General features: G+C 39.6%; 1 protein-coding gene across 4 annotated transcripts in view; it reads right to left on the reverse strand.

Moving 5' to 3' along the window:
- CACNA1E (calcium voltage-gated channel subunit alpha1 E) overlaps positions 1–22,110 on the reverse strand; it is a 340,907-nt gene that overhangs the window by 173,657 nt on the left and 145,140 nt on the right. For all 4 annotated transcript variants that reach the window (XM_089515900.1, XM_089515901.1, XM_089515899.1 and 1 more), the window contains one exon: positions 4,674–4,777. In XM_089515900.1, the coding sequence (XP_089372026.1) occupies positions 4,674–4,777 (104 nt within the window). The remainder of the gene's footprint in view (positions 1–4,673; positions 4,778–22,110) is intronic.

Genomic DNA, 22,110 nt, shown 5'->3' on the forward strand with positions numbered 1-22,110 from the left:
CAAAGAACACAGGCATTAGGGCTAGTTTCTTGTTTTTTTGTTTTAATTACCAGTACGAGTGAGCCTCAGTCAAACACATAAAGCTACTTTATACAAAGCGACACTACTGGATGATCATGAGTCTCCAAGGACTCAGGAAGACTTTTTCCATCTCTGCTGTTTTCTGAGGTTCTTTAAAAGATGCTATGGATTAACCTGGGACAACCTACATACAAACAGTGTGCTCTCACATCCCTCTTCCACATATATGGCAAATTACATAGGAATGCCATAACACCCACTGCCACAATTTCTCTTCCCTCTTTGGTATAACATCTAAAATCATTCAGTTACATTGCTTCCTTGTCCCTGCTACATACGGCTGGCTGCTATTGGTCAGGAAAGAGAAACTCACCATGTGATGATGTTGCATCAAGTATTAGCGGTCCAAGATTACAGTACCCTATGATATGAATTCTTTTAACCTTACTAGATCCACTTCTCAATTGTGCCCAAAGTCCAAACTTCCATCTCCTCTCTCTTTCATTTCCAGATTTTCCATCCTCTCCTTCCACTTGCTCCCCTGCTTCTCTCACAAGCATTACTGTAAACATGAGGTAGTCTTGTGCTATCTGGAGTTCTTTGAAAAAGTCCGGAGCATGAAATGGGGAAAAATAAATATCCCAACTGTGCAGCAGGAGTCAGAAATCATCCACAGCCATTTTAAAAGTAGGAAATGAAAAAGAATAGCATATCCAGAGGAAAGTCATTAAGTGCCACATAATTATAGAGCTGGTTGGGAGACTGGTTAATACCCCATTCACTCTAGGTGAATTTAGAGATTTCTTTCTTTTTCCTCTGAAATGAAGCATTTTTCACACAAGATGCACCAAGCTGAGCCATTGATGTTGTGCTGACTGATCCCCAGACATTAATAACCTAGAGTTATGAATGCCTCTGTGTGACCTGAGCAGACACTGGAGGCTTACCCAAAGAACATTCAGCCATCCCAAGTGCCATTTTGCTTCAGCTGTAGCATTTATTCATGCTCTTTCTCAAAATTGTCCTTGGAGCTGTTTATAGCACTTCACTGATGTTTAGTGTGGTTTGTAGCTGGTCTGGATAAAACAAATAATGTTCTCAAAGGTCAAATTCAGTTAAAATGATTGCAAGTCATGATCATTATCATGACTGGAATTAGCTGCAGAAGCTCCTACTCTTTCCCCTCTGATACACCAACAAGTAGGAGACTGGAAGCTTTTATTTCCATTTTTTTATTAAATGCAACTTGTCATTTCCTCAAAACCGAAAAAGCTATGGTTGATGTTAACTTCATTTATTTGAAATATGTCAAGTTTAAACTCTGGGTTACTAAGCTGGTTTGTTTTTAGCAAGACATTGTAAAGATCACAGTTTAGGGTTCATATGTATACTGTGGGAAATCAAAAAAGATAAGAAAATGCCACCAAACAATACTCCTACCCATACCAGGAAGGTGAAAGAGTAGGAAGAGGTGTGCATCAATTCCTGTGAGAACACAGTAAAGTGCAGCAAAACCTACACAGGTTGTTGTCAGGCTTCATGTTGTTTAAGTCCACCATGCCATGTTGACAAAAAGAAGGAAATGGTCCCACTGGAAGGTTTGCAACAAACGTTGTCCAGAACAGTCATGTACATAGTGGATGAAATTGGAAGTAAGCAGAAAAGTGGTGTGGAGAAAGATAAAGACTGGTTGGGGGAAAGGAGTTGAAAATCTGAGAATCCCCCACATTACAGCCAACATTTATTGAGTCAGAGAAGCAGCTAGTATACCAACTATGAAGCTATGAAGATCCCAGATGAACTCACCATTCCACTGATAGCACAATATATTTCCTGTTTCCAAGAGTTTGTGTTAAATGACAGAAACAGTGGATTCTAGATTGATAGTACAATGGGCCCTTGCTATCTGCTGGGGTTTGGTTCCAGGATCCCCCATGGATACCAAATTCATGAATACTGAAGTCCCATCAAATACAATGGCACAGTAAAATGGTCCCCTTATATAAAATGGCAAAATCAAGGTTTCCTTTTGGGAATTTATATTTTTAAAAAATATTTTCAAACTGTAGATGCTTGAATGCACACATTAAAAAATCCGTGGATATAGAGGGCCGATTGTATTCTCTTGATGGTGCCCTGCTCATATATTCTAAATAATTGTGTTGTTCTGAACTGGTTTGGATTGTTCATTATTAGCATTTAGCATTACCTGGAGTGCTCAGGCATATCTGTCTCAATGTCTATATGCTTATATGCTTAGAAATACAATTTATTTGGAATATACAATCCAGTGTTATTTGCAAAAGCTGATTTTTCACTCTTCATAATTACTGAGCAGGTAAAAACAGTGTTAAAAGTGAACATACAGAGTCAGGTGTAGAATATAGCAAGCCAGAATGGAAAATGGAGTACATCATAAGCCATAACTTTGACACAAACACAAATCTTCAAATTTGAAACAAACACAAATCTTCTAGTTTGGAACAAGCACAATTCTTCAATTTGCTCCTATTACCATCACCATCCTTTTGTCCCAGTAAGCCTAATATTCTCTACCCACAAATTCTTCCATTTCAGCGCTAAGTGTGTGCATACACAGTGAATTATGGAAAGGTAAAAGCAATGTATACATGCTCTGAACAACCTATCTCTTCATATAATCTGAGGTTTATCCCTCACACTAAAAGCAAACTCTGGAACTGAATCATGGTACAAAATAAGCTTTTTAATCTTTAGTTTGGACCTCCAAATGAAATGATGCATCATCTTCTCTGGTCCAGCATGGGAAAAGGTCAAGGAAGTTAGGAGGGGTAGGGACACCAAGGTCAAGAGCAAATAGAGGAATCCTCTCCCTTCACAACATTGTTAGGAAAATCCAGATAGACTGGTTCTTGAAATCATATTTTTAAGCTACGATTTGTACTTTGCCTTTTGGTTTATAGACATTTTTATCTCCTCACTTTCCCCCCATGATTAAATTAATTAGAAAGAGGTTTTTTGAAAGGAAAATTTAAAGCCTGAAAGGCTGAAAAGGGGTAATCCTTAACCATCCTTAACTAACAGTGCCAACCTGAATCCACCATACAATATTGGCAAGTTTCACTCCCATGCTTCCTCACAGAACTCAGGGAAGAAAAAAAGGGGGACTAGAGAAGGTGCAAGGAAGGAATCTGATTTCCTTCAGCATGTTGTTCTCTCATTTTACTCTTTCACACACTCTTAGCTCCTGATATCATTTCAGAACATGTCCATGTGGCCACACAGATACCAGAAGCCTCTGCAGCCATGGTTACCAGAAGCATCATGTCTTTTCAAGTCCAAGCTGATGGTTTGCATTAAAACTCAATTTCCTCAGATTTGTTTTTAATTACGGAGCTTCCATTTGCATACATACAAACAACAACAAACTACATTATCTTAATCTCATTCACTCAGACCATGCCCATACAATGATTCATCCTCACATTATGTTAAGTGTCCTTTCAGTGGCTGCACTGATTTCTTGGACCAAAAGTCTTGTTCCTTATATTCAAATTGATGAGTAGGCTCTCTTTGGGGTGTGCGAAATGTCTGGGAGTAAAGAGACAGACACCAAGCTTTGATAGCATCCTGGACACAGGTGAAGCCTCCCTTCCACCACATGACCAAGAAATGAATCTTCTTGACTATTCCCTAGCATCAGATGCTCACTATTTCATATTAGAGTTGTGGGATAACTATACTTTCATTATACTTACCTCTGACCATGATTTGGGGATAAAGCTATTCAGGAAGAGCTTCGATTTTGTTCTAGTAAAGGTGCTTCTCTACAGTTTTAGAATGTGGGGGTCTAAGATGTCTGTTTTATTATTCTTGTAATAATTTCAATGGCCTGAACCACAGACTCTATACAACGAATTCGGCATAGTCACCCGTAGAACAGATGGGATGGGGCAATGCTCAAATTATAGGGAAACTTTTAAGGAGTTGTGTCTGCCTCCACTTATAGTCAATTTATGGTCCTTGCTTCTAGACTTATAAAACAGGGGATCATTGCAAAAAGATAAAAGGATACCACATCTGACATATCACATCTGCATGAATTTAGGCTGCTTTTAGGAAAAAGCACAGCACAAGTATGTAGCATCTGTATTTGTAAATCCAACCCTGGAAAAACCTACCAACCATGGCAATCTAGCTGGAATCCAATCACACCCTGAGAAATATCTCAGTGGAATAGGAAAGGGAGGGATATTCTATTGCTTCCTATACCATCTGATCTCTGGTTCTAAAGAACTTCAGTTATGAACGTTTGTAACAAATAGCTGAAATCCAGGCAATTCATATCGTTTAGTAACAATAAGACATATTGTCTTGTGACATCTTAAAAAGATTAATGGTTTTTGAACTGTAGCCCACATGCATGAGGTGGGTAATTTCCATCTAGCCTGTGGTTAGCCTTCAAACTGCCACAGGATTCTTTGCTCTGGAAGCTTTGGTTAACAGATCCCTTTCCTGGTTTCCCCATTTACATTATATTATGACAGAAATCCATGTTCAGGAATGATGGCTAGGAAGAGACTAAAGTGTGAGGTAAACAAATGCTTTAAAAGGTTAGTGCTGTGTCTTTTCCTAAAATATGAAATTTTCTCTAATGAAAATAATTGGCTTACCCAGAAAGCACTCCCAGGACAAGGTTGAGAACGAAGAATGATCCAATGATGATGAGTGGGATGAAGTACAGCCAGTTCCAGGTGGCTCCTAAGGCATCATTGGTCTGAAAGAAGAAGATCCCCCCCACCAGTAAAAATTAAGAAAAGCTTAATTTGGTGTAAATACTGAGGACCAGATTATTACATTTCTGGGTGTGCTCTTCTATTATTTGTTGGCATTACCTGCTGATTTCCTCTTGCCCATCTGTGCAGGGACCACAGAAGTGCACAAAGCCAGACAACCCAAACATCCTCTTGAGTAAAAGAACTCACACCAGAAGAACTAAATAGCCAAAGGGGTTGTGTAATTTTGGAAGTCTATACTAAAAAGTTGGATTCATGATGAAGGCGCTTCAAGTAATTAACATATTGATTCCTAGGTTGGTCATCCAAGTTGTCACATCCAAATCTCTCCAGCACAGAATAATAATTAAAAGGATAGGGTTTGAGATCATGACAATCTATGGGAGACTTATGACCTTTTGATCATGGACTGATTCATCCATCTTCTCCAGTCTGCACTTTTTAATGCACATATATAACATTAAAATTGCCACTGTTAACTGAATGTTGCTATTTATGACTACAAAATTGCATTATTTCATCCTAGCTGAAATTCAGAGGAATAGAACTGTAGGGAAGAAAAAAGTCAGCTACCCAGGAAAACAAAGCCAGGAGCAAAGGACACACAACCTAAAGGCTTCTGGCAAGATTGCTCGAGACCATAACACGGTTATTCATTGCCTTTCAATAAGACCTTGCCCCCACTCTTCTTCCATGATTCGTCCAGACCTCCTTTGTCCTCTTGGCAAGTAGTTTGTCCATGACGTTGGCCAGCACTGTGATACAGCAGAACGTGACTGTCTGAGGGATGCAGCATCAATCTTCTTGGAATGAACAGTTCTTCTTTCTGTGGTTTCTTTAACGCTAATTAAACTCTCATCTTTGTCTGACTCATCGGTACAGCATTTCCAAGTAGAGCAGTGAGGGAGCTGAATTCAAGCCTCTTGAAAGGAGCAATCTCCAAAGATGAGCACAGTAAAAACATCATTTTTAAAGTAGCTAGAACTCTTGGTTTGTGGTACTATTTATGGTCCTGAAACTGCTACTTTGCCATTCCCTGTCAGCTCCAGCTGGACACTTCTGGACATTATGGAGTTTATCACACGGCAGGAATTTCTCTTAATTTCGAATGAAAGTGGGGCCAGAACGCATTCATGTGAATTCGCTAGTTCAGTGAATTTATGTGAATTCAAATTGTGTTCAGACTGACTTCCCACTGACCGAAAATAGCTTGCCATTGCCCAAAATTGCATGTGGTAGTCTATCATGCAATAATGTGAAGCCCCATGATTGCGTTCGGATTGACTTCCCATTGCCCAAAACTGCGTGTGGTAGTCTGTCACACAATAACGTTAAACCTCACGATTGCACTTGGATTGCCATTGGATTATACTTCCAATTTCCCTTGTCTGATAAACTTCTATGTGTCTGCTTAACGTTTATTTCTGTAATGAGGCAACTCAACTGTACATCTCCCAGTGAGCAAGAAACAGGGCGCCAAAAATCAAGCTGGACAAAACCCAAGTTGGACAAAAAAAGTCCTAGTCCCCTTTCAGCAAAAGATGCATATTTTCTCTCTACCACGAAAACTATTTGAGTGATCTTACATCTTTGTTGGCTCACCGAAACTCACAAAGAAAATTCATGTAGGCAGAAACCTCCAGTAGATGCAGCTGGCCAGAAAGGTTGTTCCTAAACCTGTCACCATCCATGTCTTCCTGATCACTTAACTACAAATTCAGAGGAATTCTTGAGGAACCAAATAAGGACAAGCTGGACAAAAAAAGTCCTAGTCCCCTTTCAGCAAAAGATGCATATTTTCTCTCTACCACGAAAACTATTTGAGTGATCTTACATCTTTGTTGGCTCACCGAAACTCACAAAGAAAATTCATGTAGGCAGAAACCTCCAGTAGATGCAGCTGGCCAGAAAGGTTGTTCCTAAACCTGTCACCATCCATGTCTTCCTGATCACTTAACTACAAATTCAGAGGAATTCTTGAGGAACCAAATAAGGACAAGCTGCTATCGCTCTGCAACTTCTTTCTTTCTGTTTGATACTATAAGAAAAACCCCAAGGTGTTGAAGACTGGAAAAAGGCTGAATGGAGCACCCATCAGAACTGCAGTTCTTCAGTCTTCACTGTGAACTGAGCCTCAAGCAACCCTACATCACAGTGTTGATGTGCAGCTAACATAATACTCTCACTCAGGATACAAATATAATAAATGCATGCAAGAAATCACACTTTTAACCAGTATATCAGTTATTTTTAGCATTTTCTCACTTTGTCACTAGTATTGATCTCTTTTTTCACCTTCCTGTTAGACTCTAGTTTTGAAAGTAACACTGAAATAAAAGTGTGGGGAGGTAATGACAGATAGCAAAAACAGCTTTGAGACAACTGTACACCTGCAATGGGAAAGCAGTCTCAAGAATCAGCATTTGATGCCCAGTGCAGTAGCAATGATTTTCCCAATAATGAACCTGCCTCCTCTTCTTCCAGGAAATAGCCACACATGGCAATTGTCACATTATTCCTCAGAAGAAAGGGATGGAAGAAAAGGGAAACTGGTATGTGTGGTTTTTGTTTCCACATCTGATTTCCCAAGGCCTGGAGCTCTGGCAGTCCAGCACAACACTGCTTCTCTTTACAGAAGTAGAAAATGGAGAGCCAACAGATGTGCCCAAATCTAAATCTCAAATCAGTGGCTGAGAAGTACAATATGTGGAAACATGGCATCTGAAAGGTGTGTGTGTGTGTGTGTGTGTGTGTGTGTTTGAGCTCTCCCCACAAGACGTGGCCTGTGAGAGCCGAGATTAAATATTTTAAGGCAAAAATGGACCATAAAGATCCATATGAACTTGAACTTCCTCAGAAATTATCAGAAGTGCACTTAATTAAACAAAGGCCAAAACATTATTAAGACAACTTATTGTAGTTGAGTCCTCCCAGGAATAAAAAATACTATATACAATTACCCCTTTTCTTGTGAACTTGGAAGTAAGGTACACTGAACACAAAGAAAAGCCTTCTAAGAGATATCAACCTGACCCCCAAATACCTTGATCAGTTGCTCCCAGCTCACATCCCATCAGTGTATGGGTGAAAGTGGGATATTTGTCCCGAACTGCATTATGTTACACTTATTAACACTTACTTTTCATTTACCATTTTAAAGATCATTCTCCTAATTTAGAGAGAGAGCCTTCTGAAATTCTTTAGAATATCTTTTTACTGTCACCACCCAAAATAGTTTACTGTCATCAGCAAATGTGACCACCTTGCTAGAACCCCCAAATTCCATGTTTTGTACCAGGAGATTCTCTATCTCTCAGGCTTTGTAGATAAACATGTTTTACATTTTCTTTTGAGAGTACTGTGAGCAAGATCCTGTTATCTTTCAACATATATCTTCCACAGCTTGACTTTTAAAGTAGTGGTGCTGGAAGGGGGATGTTTTCATTGTTTTGTAAAAACATACCTGCAAGTAGGGAAAATTAATAATGACTTTCCAGCGAATATTGACCTCTGCTCCCCTTAAAAACAATTCCAGAATCCCCAAGTGTAAAAAAGTTACTTTTTGTTTTTACTTGGAAAGGTCAGGAGACTAGGTTTCTCCTAGTATTTTTGTTAAGGCTGACCAATCCAGAGGCCTGCCAATTGCAAGGGAAATGTTATACCTTCCTTCTCCATGTAAAAAGAGGTCTTATACCTGAGTACACTGCCAGTTGCAAGGGAAATGTTATACCTTCCTTCTCCATGTAACAAGAGGTCTTATACCTGAGTACACCAATTCCAAGGATTTCTGTTCTCCATCTCCTGATAGTCATGACTTCAGTAACAGTTAAATATTCACTCTAGACCTTAATAATTGCCCAAAATCTTTCTCCTGGGTTTAATAAACATAGGTCGAAAGGGATATCTCATTTCACTGACAAAAGTTTCTAATAAACACCTTCACATGCTTTCTATGAGCCTGCCATGAATGCAACTCAAGCTACTCAGCACCTCACTTCTTACTGTTTCAGTCCTACACTATATTACACTATATTATAATCTACACTGCCCTCTTCCAAAGTGAGAAAAGATCAGAACACTTTAACTGGAGGGGGGGGGGGGGCATATGTCTGACATGGCTAATAACTGTACAAAAATAGAAATTTCCATCTCATAGAAAACTAATTTTGTTTATTATTATTTGTGGAAGCTGGGTCCCACTCAGAGGGAAAGGTGGCATATAAATTAATTAAATAAATAAATCTGACATGTATATGGAATGAAAAAGAAATCTGCGTTTTTAAGAGAACAAACTAATGGGGACAGGGTCCAGAACAGTTATATTTCAGATCAGAGACATCACTAGGGGTTGTGGACTGCACTGGGTGACACCCCAGAGGGAGTGTCACCTGTTGGGGTGGCAAACCCGAAGACTGGCAAAGCTGCTGAGAGAGCAAGAAAGGGCATCGCCTCCTTTTCGTACTTACTCAGTGGCCACACTGGACCATAAACAGGCTCTCTGGAGGCTGTGGTGACACCCCCCTCAGTATCAGCATCAGAGAGAAGCCATGCCAGACTTTGAATGAGTGCTCCAGAGGCAGCAGCACTACCCTTAGCAGTGGTCTGGGCAGCCTGGCAGGAAAGCAATGCAGTCTCTCCCTGCCTACATCAGGTGACACCAAACTCAGCAATGCCACTGTTTCAGACTGCATACCTGTCGAAATACTGCAGGGTAGTTCTTATTCAAAACTGCATATAAAAATACATATTTTAGGCAAACATTGTGGATAAAAATTCATACATTAGGGGGAAATGAATACAAAAAACATATGTTATGGAAAAATTTTATGCATGTTTTTGTGATGACTGATGCAGAAATTGGATCAAAGAGGCTTGTGATTAAACATATACAAGATGTATATGGCGCCAAGCCATCCCCATTCAGTGCTGAGGAGCATTAAATGTTCGGGTCGGAAATCTTCCGACCAAGCAAAATGGTGCCCCTCAGCACTGAATGGGGATGTCTCGGCACTGCGGAATGGAACGGGACCATTTTGAGGACTATTTGCTGTGCGATTAAATCCGTTTTTTCCTGGTCTCGGCCCCGAGAATCCCCTTCCAGTTCCCATAACAGGGAAAATAATGTGTGTGATAAGCTTCTAAGACTATATGGACCAGTTCATGGTCCAGTGGGTTCACAACTAGTCTTGCTTCTTAAAAAAACTGATAATGATGTACCTGGAAAACCAAGAATCTAAACTGGAAGTAATTAACTCACTCCCTGTGGTCTCTGCCCTGATTCCAACTGGTTCCTATTATTATTATTATTATTATTATTATTATTATTATTATTTCTTACCCACCTCTGCCCATGGATCAACAACAACAATTAATATCAGTTAAAAGACGTCAGTTAAAGCACAATTGGTTTAAAAGCACAAATAAGATGTACAATCTTAGATGTACAGTCCACATTTAAACTTCATCATTTAAAATTCACAATTTAAAACCACCTCAATAGGTCTGCTGGAAGAGACTGGACTTCTGGGCTGTTTAAACCTGGACAGCATATTCAGCTGTTCAATCTTTTCTGGCAGGTCATTCCATAGTCTAGGGGCAGCTGAAGAAAAAGTTCTTTGGCTGACAGTTGCCAACCTGGTCCTGGCTCACTGGAGTAAATGTCTTCCAGAGGACCTGAGCATAAGGGGCAGATTATATGGAAGAAGGCGATCCAGTAGGTAACCTGGACCCAAATCATGTAGGGCTTTAAAGGTAATAACCAACACTTTGTACCTTTCCCAGAAACTAATTGGCAGCCAATGGAGTAATTTTAATATTGGTGTAATATTATCATGCTTAGATGTCCCAGTAATCAATCAGGCTGCTGTGTTTTGAAGTTTCCACACTTGATGCAGAGATAGACCAATGTACAGTGCATTGCAGAAGTCCATCCTTGAGGTTACCAGCACATGCACTACCATTTTAGGTCCTATAGCAAGAATGCACCTGCATATCAGCCAAAGACGATAGTAAGCATTCCTGGTCATTGCATCTATCTGAGCTGTCATTTGGAGCAACAGATCCAGAAGCAACCCCAAGCTGCAAATACAGTATTTCAGGGGGAGCGTAACCCATCCAGAACTGGCTGACACACTGTCAAGTTAGGACCCTTGACAGTAAGCACTTCTAGCTTGTCTGGGTTCAGCTTCAATTTGTTTTTCCTCATCCAGCTCATTACCTCCACCAAACATTAATTCAGAGGAGTCACACTATCCTTAGATGAGGTTGTATTTGAAGGCATGGAAAAACATATTTGAGTGTCCAACATATTTTATTTATTTATTATCCCACCTTTCTCCCAAGTTGGTACCCAAGGCAGCTCACTCACTCTATCTATCTATCTATCTATCTATCTATCTATCTATCTATCTATCTATCTAATCACATTAAAAGAACACTTTAAAGACAATTAAAATAATCCAATTAAAACAGTGAAAACACTGGTAGTGTCCTGCCCCTTGCCTCTGAATGATCTTTTCCAGTGGTTTCATGTGATGTTGAATAGCATTGGGATAAGATGGCACCTTGTAGTATGCTGTATAACAGCTCCTTTTTTGAGGAGCAGCTATCCTCAAGCACCATCTAAAAACTGCCCAAGAAATAGGACCGGAACCACTGATGCACAGTGCCTCCAGTTCCCAAATCTCTCAGGCACTGCGGAAAGATACCATGATTGATGGTACTGAACATGCTAAGAGGTCCAAAAGCACCAGCAAGGACACACTTCCCAATCAATGCCCAGGTGAAGATCATTCATTAAGGTGGCCATGGCAGTCTCAACATCATTTCCTGCTCTGAAACAAGTTTGAAATGGGTCTACAGTTGAATAGGAAAGGACAGAATATAAAAAAGCAGAAAATCAACTTCCCACCCTCACCATGCCAATTCTCTTGAAAAATGTAATCTGAAAACATTGATGCCAAAACTTTTCTCCATATATGCGAGCATTTAACATTTTTGTATTCATTTGCAGCATTTAACACCCAGATTTTCCAGTAGCAGTAAAGAGATTATGGTCTCTGACAGCGGGCTTTCTGTAGTCAATAGAATCTGACATGTAACAGTATGCATGTGGCAGTTTCCATACACTTGGTATACAGTAGCTGTTGGGTTTTTTTCATATCGGACATGTAGCAGTCCATATCTGACAAGTGACAGGCAGTAACACCCAATCTGACAGTACATGTAATCAACACTTGACAGTATCCAACAGATAATAAACTGTATTTGACAGGTGTTTGAGACAGAATTTAGTAAAAGTTATATTAATTTTATGCATTTGTTTATGGGTAGCCAGGTGAATGTTATGTTAAATTTGGATGTTCAATTTAATTTACATCAAAATCCAAATTTAGAAACCAAATCCATTTCAACATTTCACTTCAGCCTGAGGACACTGCTTTTAATATGGACCCAATAGCCTGAGTGCTTGAGCATAGGAAATGTTTGATCAAAGGAATATTTTATTTATTCCCCTGTTGAAATAAAATATGATTTATTGGATCAACAGTAGAACCATCTCTGATTTTTGGCTGTCACAGAGAGCAGACCTTGCCCAAAGAGTAACATCCATGCACCATAAGAAGTTTCATACTGTTACCACTTGGTTCTCAAAATATCCTGGAATAAGAACTCCTGGACAAGGGAAATAATGAGGCATTAAGCCAATAAAAAAAGAATATTTCAGTTTAATAGAAGTTTCTTCACATATTATGCAACCGATACGATTTTAGTTGCCCAACCTGACAGCATTCAGTAGACAATTACATTTTACTTTTACGAAGTTCCCACTTAGCTGTATTAATTTGCAGCAAAGCCAGCTCCATCCACAGAAGTCAAAAACCATAATAAGGAATCACTTAAGGCACTTATTTAGAGTTGGCCCTACCATTAGACAGAGAATGAAGCAATTGCCTTGGACAGCCGATGTTAAGGGACAGCAGCAGGCTTGGAGATCTTCCTGAGGTGCATTTCCATTTCCCTATTGGAGACCCTCCTTTTCCAGGACATGTCCTAGATTTCAACCTTCTGTCCAGGCGGAATTCTAAAATGTCCTCCATTTGAGCATGCTTGTAAGCATGAATTTATATTTATATTAGCTCTTGGGTATGACTAAAGGCACTCTTCTGTTGCCAGTGTGAAGTACAGTTGGGCCTCCATTTGCGTGGAGGATCCGTTCCAGACCTCCCCCCCCCCCATGAAAACGGAGGCTCATGTGTATTCAAGCCTCATAGGGCACACCTCCAGGCGCATGCTCATTAGAATTAATGGAGGTTGCCCCTCCGTGTATAATTGAGGTCGCGAATCTGAGATCCACGAGTTAGGAGGGGCAGCTGTAAAATTCAGGTGTAAATACAGTTTCCATCTCTACATGGACTGGAGAGTAGGATGCTCCATCCTGTCTTTTGTCTCAAGGTATCTACACATACCTCTAGTTCCACTATGTTCATAACCCATTTTCCCCACTGCCATTGTTTCAACTTTTACATGTTATACTCCTCCTCCAACCCTTAGATCCAGCTATGAATTTGTGTTCAGCCTCCAACTTTTAATTTGATCAGGCTATCGAGGACATTCTTGAATTCTTTACCAAGGGAGTGTCTTCTCAATAATCCCTGCACTCATTAATGAGAGCCAAATAAACTCTGTTTATGTCAAGATTTCTGGGAGGTGAGAAATACTGGTATGTTGCAGACAGAGAAATTTTAGTTTCAATGGAAAGTTACAGACCATTTATAATGGAGAGTGGTTTTGCCATTTTTCTTTCTCCTTATTAACGGATTATGTCAGTTAGAAGATTTAGTATAGGTAGCTTAACATACAGGGAATAAGCAATAGAATAAATAGAGTAGTCCAAATTAGTCATTTTACACCACTGAAATTCAAAAGCATCATCCCAAATTCTGGGAGCTTCCCCAAAAAGGAAGATAAACCCTAGCTTAACTAATGTGAGGAGTGAATGGTAAATTTACATGTCTATATGAGCACCTTGTAGCATCAGTACTTGTAAGATGCGATGAAAATTGTGCATGACTCCAGATATTTTTAGACTGCAACTCTCAGCATCCCTATCCAGTTTATGAAATAGTGAAGAATACTGTGAGTTTCAGACTAACAACATTTTTTGATTGCTGGCTCACAGTACCCACAATATCCCTAAGACTGTGTGTTTGTACCTTCAAGTCACCTGTCGACTTGCAGGAGCCTAATGAATTTCACAGGGTTTTCTCAGGCAAAGAATCTTCGGAGGTGGTTTTGCCAGTACCTTCCTCTGAAGTATAGCCTACAGCACCTCATAGTCATTGGTGGTCTCCCATCCAAGTACTACTAATGTCTGACCCTGCTTAGCTTCCAAGATCAGATGGGATCTGATGCCTTTAGGATATTTAGTACTGCTATTGAATTGCCAAATTCTCCCTTTTTAAATTAAACTGCTTTTAGAAGTGGTGGTATAAACAAAATATAATAGGCTGACTGCTCATAACTAACATTCCTTTTTTCATGGGTTTATCTGGCATTTAAAAAAATGCTATGAAGGCACTTTTTATCACATGTGGTAGCCTTCTGAGAAAGTGAAAAGCTATTGGAGACAAATACAAAAGTAATGCAATCTATGATTCTATGATTCTATTTTTAAATGCAGGATTGAGTTAAGACTAGAGTTGCTTTTGCTGGGTATAACAAACAAAATTTTAAGGTATAAACTATAAAGTGATGATTTAAATATGATTATATATTATATATATTATTATAGCAGCAAGATTGTTGTATGCCCAGAGTTGGAAAACTGATTATCTTCTTACAAAAGAGGCGTGGACTGTTAAAAGTTTTTGAGTTAGCTGAGACAGACATTACTTAAAGGAAAATCATTGGACAATTTTGCGGGTTTATTTTTGTTTTATATGAAGAAGAAAAAAGGAAAGATTATGGCTGCGGAATTTGAGGCGGGAAGTGGTTTTGTTTAGTTTTTAGGTCAGAAGTAAAATAAAAATAAGTTAGCATTACTGAGAAAATATATACTGTGCAATTAATATTGTTAGATTTGGGAAGTGGGAAGTCAATTACAATTTGTGCTAGCTGTGTTAATTTGGTTTGCATTTATTGTGTTAATTGTCACAGTTTTATATAGGGGAGGGAATTGAAGGGATTGGGAGGTAATTTAGTAGTTTAATGTAGGGTTATGAGTTTAAATATTATCTGTGTGGTTGAGTTTTTTTACTTTGGCAGGATACATACCGCCATTTAGTATGTATAGAATACGTACTAGGGTTAGGAAGGGGCGGTGCTTCCGCACCCCCCTAACCCTAGTACGTATCCTATACGTACAAGATGGCGGCGCCCCTTCCACATGGGCGCCGCCATCTTTGCGTATCGGACGCTGAGCGTCCGTACGCGTCGCACCGCTTGTGACGTAGCGAGCGCGCCCCTGGCGCCTCGCTACGTCGCAAACGCGACGGTAAAAGAAGCTCCATTTTGGAGCTTCTTTTTCGGTCCGCGCGGGAGTCGGGCCGTCTGAAGGCTCCGGCTCCCCCGCGGACCTACTGGCGGCGGCGGCAGACCGCCGCAAAGCGGCGGTCTGTAGCCCGCCTTTGTTTTTTGTTTTAAAACTTACAGTAATAAAAGTATTTTTTTAAAGGCTTTTGTTGGTTTCCATTTTACTCTAATTTTAACAATGCTATTTTAAAAATTAAAAGGCACTTTAGGAGATTATAAACAGAAAAGCAAAACAGACGGACAATAAGTTCAAAGTGGATGGAGTCACACAGCAGGTTCTGTCCTTCTCAGCAGCATTACTGAATAGGAGGATATACTGGGCTGCAGAGACCATGTCAATGAGAAGATATAAATGTTGCTCTTCCTAACCAAGTTCCCTCCTAAGCCTCATAATGTGATAACTGACCTTTCATTATGAAAATATATCTAACTGCTGAACAGTAATATAGACATTTGAGATGGAATTCTATATAGAAAATCAACCATCACACTAAGATTTGGCAAAGGCAAGCATGAGACCCAACCAACTCACATAGAACTGAGCCCAAAAACCAGTATCATGGAACTGACAGATTCCTTATGACAACAGTTGTTTAGACCATGACACTTCTTATTTCAGTAGAGTTTTAAAATGATATTGTCTTTGTCTTCCTTTGAACCCCTACTCCTTGGCTCACCTGCCACCTATGAAAGACATATTTACTTTAAGACAACACAAAAAAAATCATAAAGATATACTGCTAAAGCCAATGGTTAGTCTCAGCTATAGTAGATCCATCATATCCCTTCTTTAACACCAAAATATACAGCTCAGTGTTTTGAGAGGAAGGAAATGGAATGTGAGAGAAGCCCTGTTCACACAAGCATTTGAGCCTGTGCCAGCTGCCATGTTCAGCCTGTGCTGACTTGCCATCACATCTGCCCCTGGAAAGGCACTCTTGTTAGTGCTATATTCAGCCTCAGGCTGAATATAGCTGGACTTGATTTTTCACCAAACTGCTAATAGCTGGAAAAGCTGCATTTGGAACAGCGTTCAACAGGAGACTAGGCCTCCCAGGGAAAGAGTTCTTCATCAGCTCCAGGTACTTACATCAATGTGGTTAACTCAGTTCGTCAAAGAGGAAAGCTCTCTCTTGTTTTGGGGGAAAAAAACAACTCTTTAGTGGTCTCTCAGAATGAAGACATCTATACAACCAAGAAGAAAATAATGCAATATTTATTTGGATGGAAATAATTCACCTTCTGAGTGAGACAGGATGCTCTGCAACCCAGACAGAATCTCAGTGGTGCAATTGACCAGTACCTCATTAGAGCATTTGACAGATGATTCTGAAGCATCATTTTTTAAAAAGGCCATTCCAGTCTACATGCAAGAATCTTTGTATTTAGATTATCTAGCAGGTTCTTTAGTATTCCTTCTTTTGCATTATAATCTCACATTACTATTGTCATTAGAAATAACTATCTTGTTTACAGTTTTAGTTTTATTACATGATCTAGCAGCAAATACACACACACATTTTTCATTATATTTTCATTGTTGTTGTTGTTGTTGTGTGCCTTCAGGCCTGTTCTGACTTATGGTGACCCTAAAACAAACCTATCATGAGCTTTTCTTGCCTAGATTTGTTTGGGAGTGATGGTAGAGTTCCTTTGCTGTCCTCTGAGGCTGTGAGAGTGTGACTTGTTTCAGATCACTCAATGTTTCCATGGCCAGACTGGGATTCAAACCTTGGTCTCAAGAGTTATAGTCCAATGCTCAAAACTCTACATCATGCTGGCATTTTCATGGTATATTTTTAATCCTGTGCATGACTACTCAGAAGTAAGTTATACTGAGCTGAATGGCACTTATCCATAGGTAGGTAGATAACACTGTCTATGGCCTGTTACAGACTGCCAAAATAAAGCTGCTTCGGGTCTCTTTGGAAGTATGCTGTTTAAATGATGCACGCATCCTAAGAATCCGGAAGCTGCACCAAAGCTGCACTCCAGTGCTTAGGAGTGGACTGTGGCTTTGGCGCGACCTCCGGACTCTTAGGACCCATGCATCATTTAAATAGCATACCTCCAAAGAGACCCGAAGCAGCTTTATTTTGGCAGTCTGTAACAGGCCTATGGTACATATTGCTGTAGATAGCTAGTACCTATTGCTGTTTAAGGTATCTTTGTTGTGGTCTTTTTGGGGTACCCAGCATCACCACTTTTGTGATATCTGGCATTGGAAGTGACATTTACATAACCACCTGGTATTCAGCTAGTAGCTACTAGCTACTACATAGTTATGGGCTTCATTGTTTCTGTGAAGATGCCAACAATGGAAAGAATATTAACCTCTATTCTCTTCCTAGCCAAGAAATGGGTTTACCAACACTCAGGAAACCCGATTGCAAAGAATAAATGCAGTGGCAAAATTTTTGAAGTTTTGGGCTGACAGATGCACATCACAAAGCATTTCAAGAAATTATTCTGTGCTTTTTGTGTGAGATTTGTGGGGCTTTGCCAAAACATACTGTCTCCAGTCAACCATGCGGCCAAAAGTAATTGATCTTTCCCCACAAAGATATTACACAAAATAATATTGTACAAAAACAATGATCTTACACACAAAAATAGACCACATAATTGTCTAAGGTTGCAGTTGTTTGCACAAGATTTTTTTTAATTATGCAAGATTTTTGTTCCACAATGTTTATGTTTTGTGGGTGGGTTGGGGGGGGGGGGACAGCATTCTTGCATCAAAATGAAACCACAAAAAAGAAAAGAAAAAACCCAAAATTGAATTACAAAAAACCCCATATAACTTCCCAAAACACTTTGGGATGTGTGAATACTGGGTGAAAAATGTACATAAATATTCCTTTTCCTTGCAAAAGGGAGAAAAATGTGGAAGTTATTTGTCCTCATTTGCAAATTCAAAAATAGCTGAATATTCATATTCTTAAAAGAAGTGCTTAGAAAATGCAAATAAAATAGGGGATTTAAGGGACATGAAGGTGAAGTGAGCCAAACAGATCTGGGGTATGCAGAAATAGTAGAGAGGTTGTATGACTTGCTGGAGCCATGCCAACTTTTTGAGCTTGCCATTTTTACAAAGTAATACCGCTTCTTGAATCTTTCCTCTTCCTCTCTCCTTTCAGTCCATCAAGGTGGGCATGAAAATTTAATCAACACTCTTTTCTCCCAGCAGCTCTGTTACAAGTGTGTGTATATGCACAGATACACACACAACCAGAACTGAATTCCAACCTTGATTTCCTTTCTAGCTATTTCTGTGCAATTTTAGCAGCAGGAGTGCCCAGAATATTCAATTATTTCAGTGCTCGTTCACTCAATAACAACAACTGAAGGTGGCCCGAGAATGTCATAGGTGGGGGTGGGGGCAAGGGGTGACAATAATTTCAGTAAAGCTTTTGACAGGGTTCCCCATGACATTCTTGCAAACAAGCTAGTGAAATGTGGGCTAAATAACATAACTATTACATGGATCTGTAATTGGTTGACCGGCCGAACCCAAAGGGTGCTCAACAATGGCTCCTTTTCATCCTGGAGAGAAATGACCAGTGGGGTCCCACAGGGCTCTGTCCTGGGCCCAGTGCTATTCAACATCTTTATCAATGACCTGGATGACAGAATTGGGGGCATAATTATCAAATTTGCAGATGACATCAAATTAGGAACAGGATCAAAATTCAAAATGACCTGAACAGACTAGAAAGCTGGGCCAAAGCTAACAAAATGAATTTCAACACGGAGATATGAGCCAATGCCATTTTAGGCTGTATCAATAGAAGTACAGTTGGCCCTTCTTATACACAGATTTTTAATACACGTATTCAAGCATCCACGGTTTGAAAATGTTCAAAAAAAGCATAAATTTCAAATATCAAACCGTGATTTTTCAATTTTTATAAGGGACACCATTCTGCTCTGTCATTGTATTTAATGGGACTTGAGCATCCACAGATTTTGTTATCCACGGGGGATCTTGGAGCATATAACAAGGGTCCACTGTATAGTGTCTAGATCAAGGGAAATAATAGTGCCACTCTATTCTGCTTTGGTCAGGCTCCACCTGGAATATTGTGTCCAGTTCTGGGCACCACAATTTAAAAAAGATGTGGAGAAACAAGCGTGTCCAAAGGAGGGCGACTAAAATGGTGAAGGGTCTGGAAACCATGCCGTATGAGGAACGACTTAGGGAGCTGGGGATGTTTAGCCTGGAGAAGAGAAGGTTAAGAGGTGATATGATAGCCCTGTTTAAATACTTGAAGGGATGTCATATTGAGGAGGAATCTAACTTGTTTAGATTTCCTGCATGGCAGGGGGTTGGACTGGATGGCTCTTGCGATCTATTCCAACTCTATGTTTCTATGATTCTATGAATACCTAAAGCACCTGAAAAATTCAGGTATGAGGTTGCATGATGCCAAAGAAAGTCATAATTAACTGGGTTGGATTATCAATCTGCACTTCTTCTAATGTTTGGATGCAATGTGAATTGAATGTTATCGTCCGCAGAAAGTTTAAAGCAGGTTTCGACAAAATGCAGCCCCCCCAAAGGTTGTTAGATTGCAACTCCCAACACTCCTCATCATTTACTACATTAATGAGAGCTTGCAGGAGTCCAGAAACATCTGGATGCCTGTACTTTCCTTATGTCTGTGTTACAGGAATATGCTAGTGGGCAGCCAGCATTACCAATCTAGAGGAGGAAAGGTCTTATTTTTATAGAAGGCATTTATCTATCTCATCTCAACCCACTATAGCACTTGAGATAATGCACAAGGAGTCTTGAGGTGGTGGCAGGATTAAATGAAATGGTGACCCATTTGAAAATGAGTTGGGTATGTGTGGGTCACTAAGAGAATGGGAGCAATAAAAGCTAACTTTTTTTCTTTTGTGATGCTCTGCTGTCAGTTTATTCCCTAGTTCCCAAAGATAAGCACTGCCGCATCTTTTCCTTGTATCTCCATGCCACTATCTAGCAAATATAGACATTTGCACTTACTCCATTTCTGAGAGAGATGTCAGGGAAAGGGCAGAATGGTCTCACATCAGACATTTCCTTTTCCTTGATCAGGGTGGGAACTGCCAAGGATTGGGGACCATGTAGGACCACACTCCCATTTTCACCCAATCCTCTCAAACTTTGGGGTGACACTTTTTTCCCTCCAAAATGACCACTAGTACCTTCAAGTATTTGGGGGGGGGGGTCCTACTGGCCATGCATCTACTGTATTTTATTATCAAGTCTGCATAAGAAAAAACATCAAACATGACTTACAACAGTCTGGACAGTGCTTCAGGGTTCCAACCATATAGCATCCCATACACACTAAGAATACCCACTTTTAACAGCGTATTAAAACTGATACTGGGGGAAAGTTATCCTAAAGACTGCTTTTGTAGTATTCCCCTAAGTCCTCTATGTGGATGGTGCCATCTTGGCCACATAAACACCAAACATATGACAATGAAGAAGACCAGAAAATTGATCATTCTAGATTGGATAAGTGTTGCTTCCCTTGTGTATTTCAGAAAGACAGAAGGGGTGTTATTCCTTTGTTTAAAATGTATGTTGAATAAATAAGATTTCTCAAAACATATACAATTGTTTTACATTTTTCTTCAAGTTCACTACCACCACAACATAAACCCTATAATCCACATACCTTCTAAAAACAAACTAATTCTTACATCTATAAGAGATTTGCAGAAATGGAAAATCCCTGGAGGAAATGCAAAAGCTCCAAACTCCATCTGATTCCAAGGTTGCCCAGTTTTGTACAACTGTAGGATTTGCTTGAAAGTCAGGCCTTCACCTCCCTGTCATCAGTACATTGAGCTCCATAGAACTGTTCTGAAATGTCTTTGCAAGGCAGCAATCTAACCTCCTCTATGCTAGCTAACCTTTGTTCTGTGAAAGCCACCAATTTCCTTATTAAGCAATTTGTGAAAAGAGAATGTATTCACTGAAATCCATTGTAGAGTGGATGGGTACCAGAAACAGATAGCTGTAATGAAGTGTAACCTTAAGTACAAGTGATCAAATTAAAGCTGTCTAACTAATGAAAGAGAGAAAGAGCAAGAAAGAATTTCTGAATAGGAGAACCAATGTACAGAGGCACTGACACCTAGTACTATACTGAGGGAGAGCCAGCAGGAACACTTGTCATTGACAGTGAGGTCAAAGCAGGCAGTAACCATCATGTTCCATCTTGATCATTATTAAAATAATGTTAAATTCTGCATAATTTCCTTTTCAGTATGAAATAATAGCTTACTAAAAGGAGGATGTGCCAAACAACTTTGAGCAGGAACAGACTATCTGAATAAGGACCTTAATATCCCAGTTTTAGTTTACTTTCATATATCACTTTTTGTTTTCAGTTTTAGCATCAGTGCCCTTGAATGGTTACAAACTTTATTTATTGCACTTATTCCCAAAATGGGATCCAAAGCAGCTTGGAATAGTTTCAAAAATAGTAACAGTTAAAACACTGATTACAAAAGTTAAAAGAGCATTAAGTCGCAGTATTATTAAAAAACCTAGTTAAAACAGTTATAAACACAACATATTTACAACATAGTTTAAAAAGGTAAAAATTTAAAAACTACAGCACACCGCATTACTCCAAACACCACACTACAACTCCATTATTAAAATTCAAAAGGCCTGCCTAAATAAGAAAGTCTTCACAGCAGAAAGACAAGAGGGAGAGGGGGCCAACCAGACCTCGTGTGGAAGGGAGTTCCATAGCCTTCCAAAGAGAAGGTT

The sequence above is a fragment of the Sceloporus occidentalis genome, unplaced genomic scaffold (assembly GCF_023333645.1).
Source record: "Sceloporus occidentalis isolate IW3139 unplaced genomic scaffold, rSceOcc1.0.p SCAF_3, whole genome shotgun sequence".
Classification (NCBI taxonomy): Eukaryota; Metazoa; Chordata; class Lepidosauria; order Squamata; family Phrynosomatidae; genus Sceloporus; species Sceloporus occidentalis.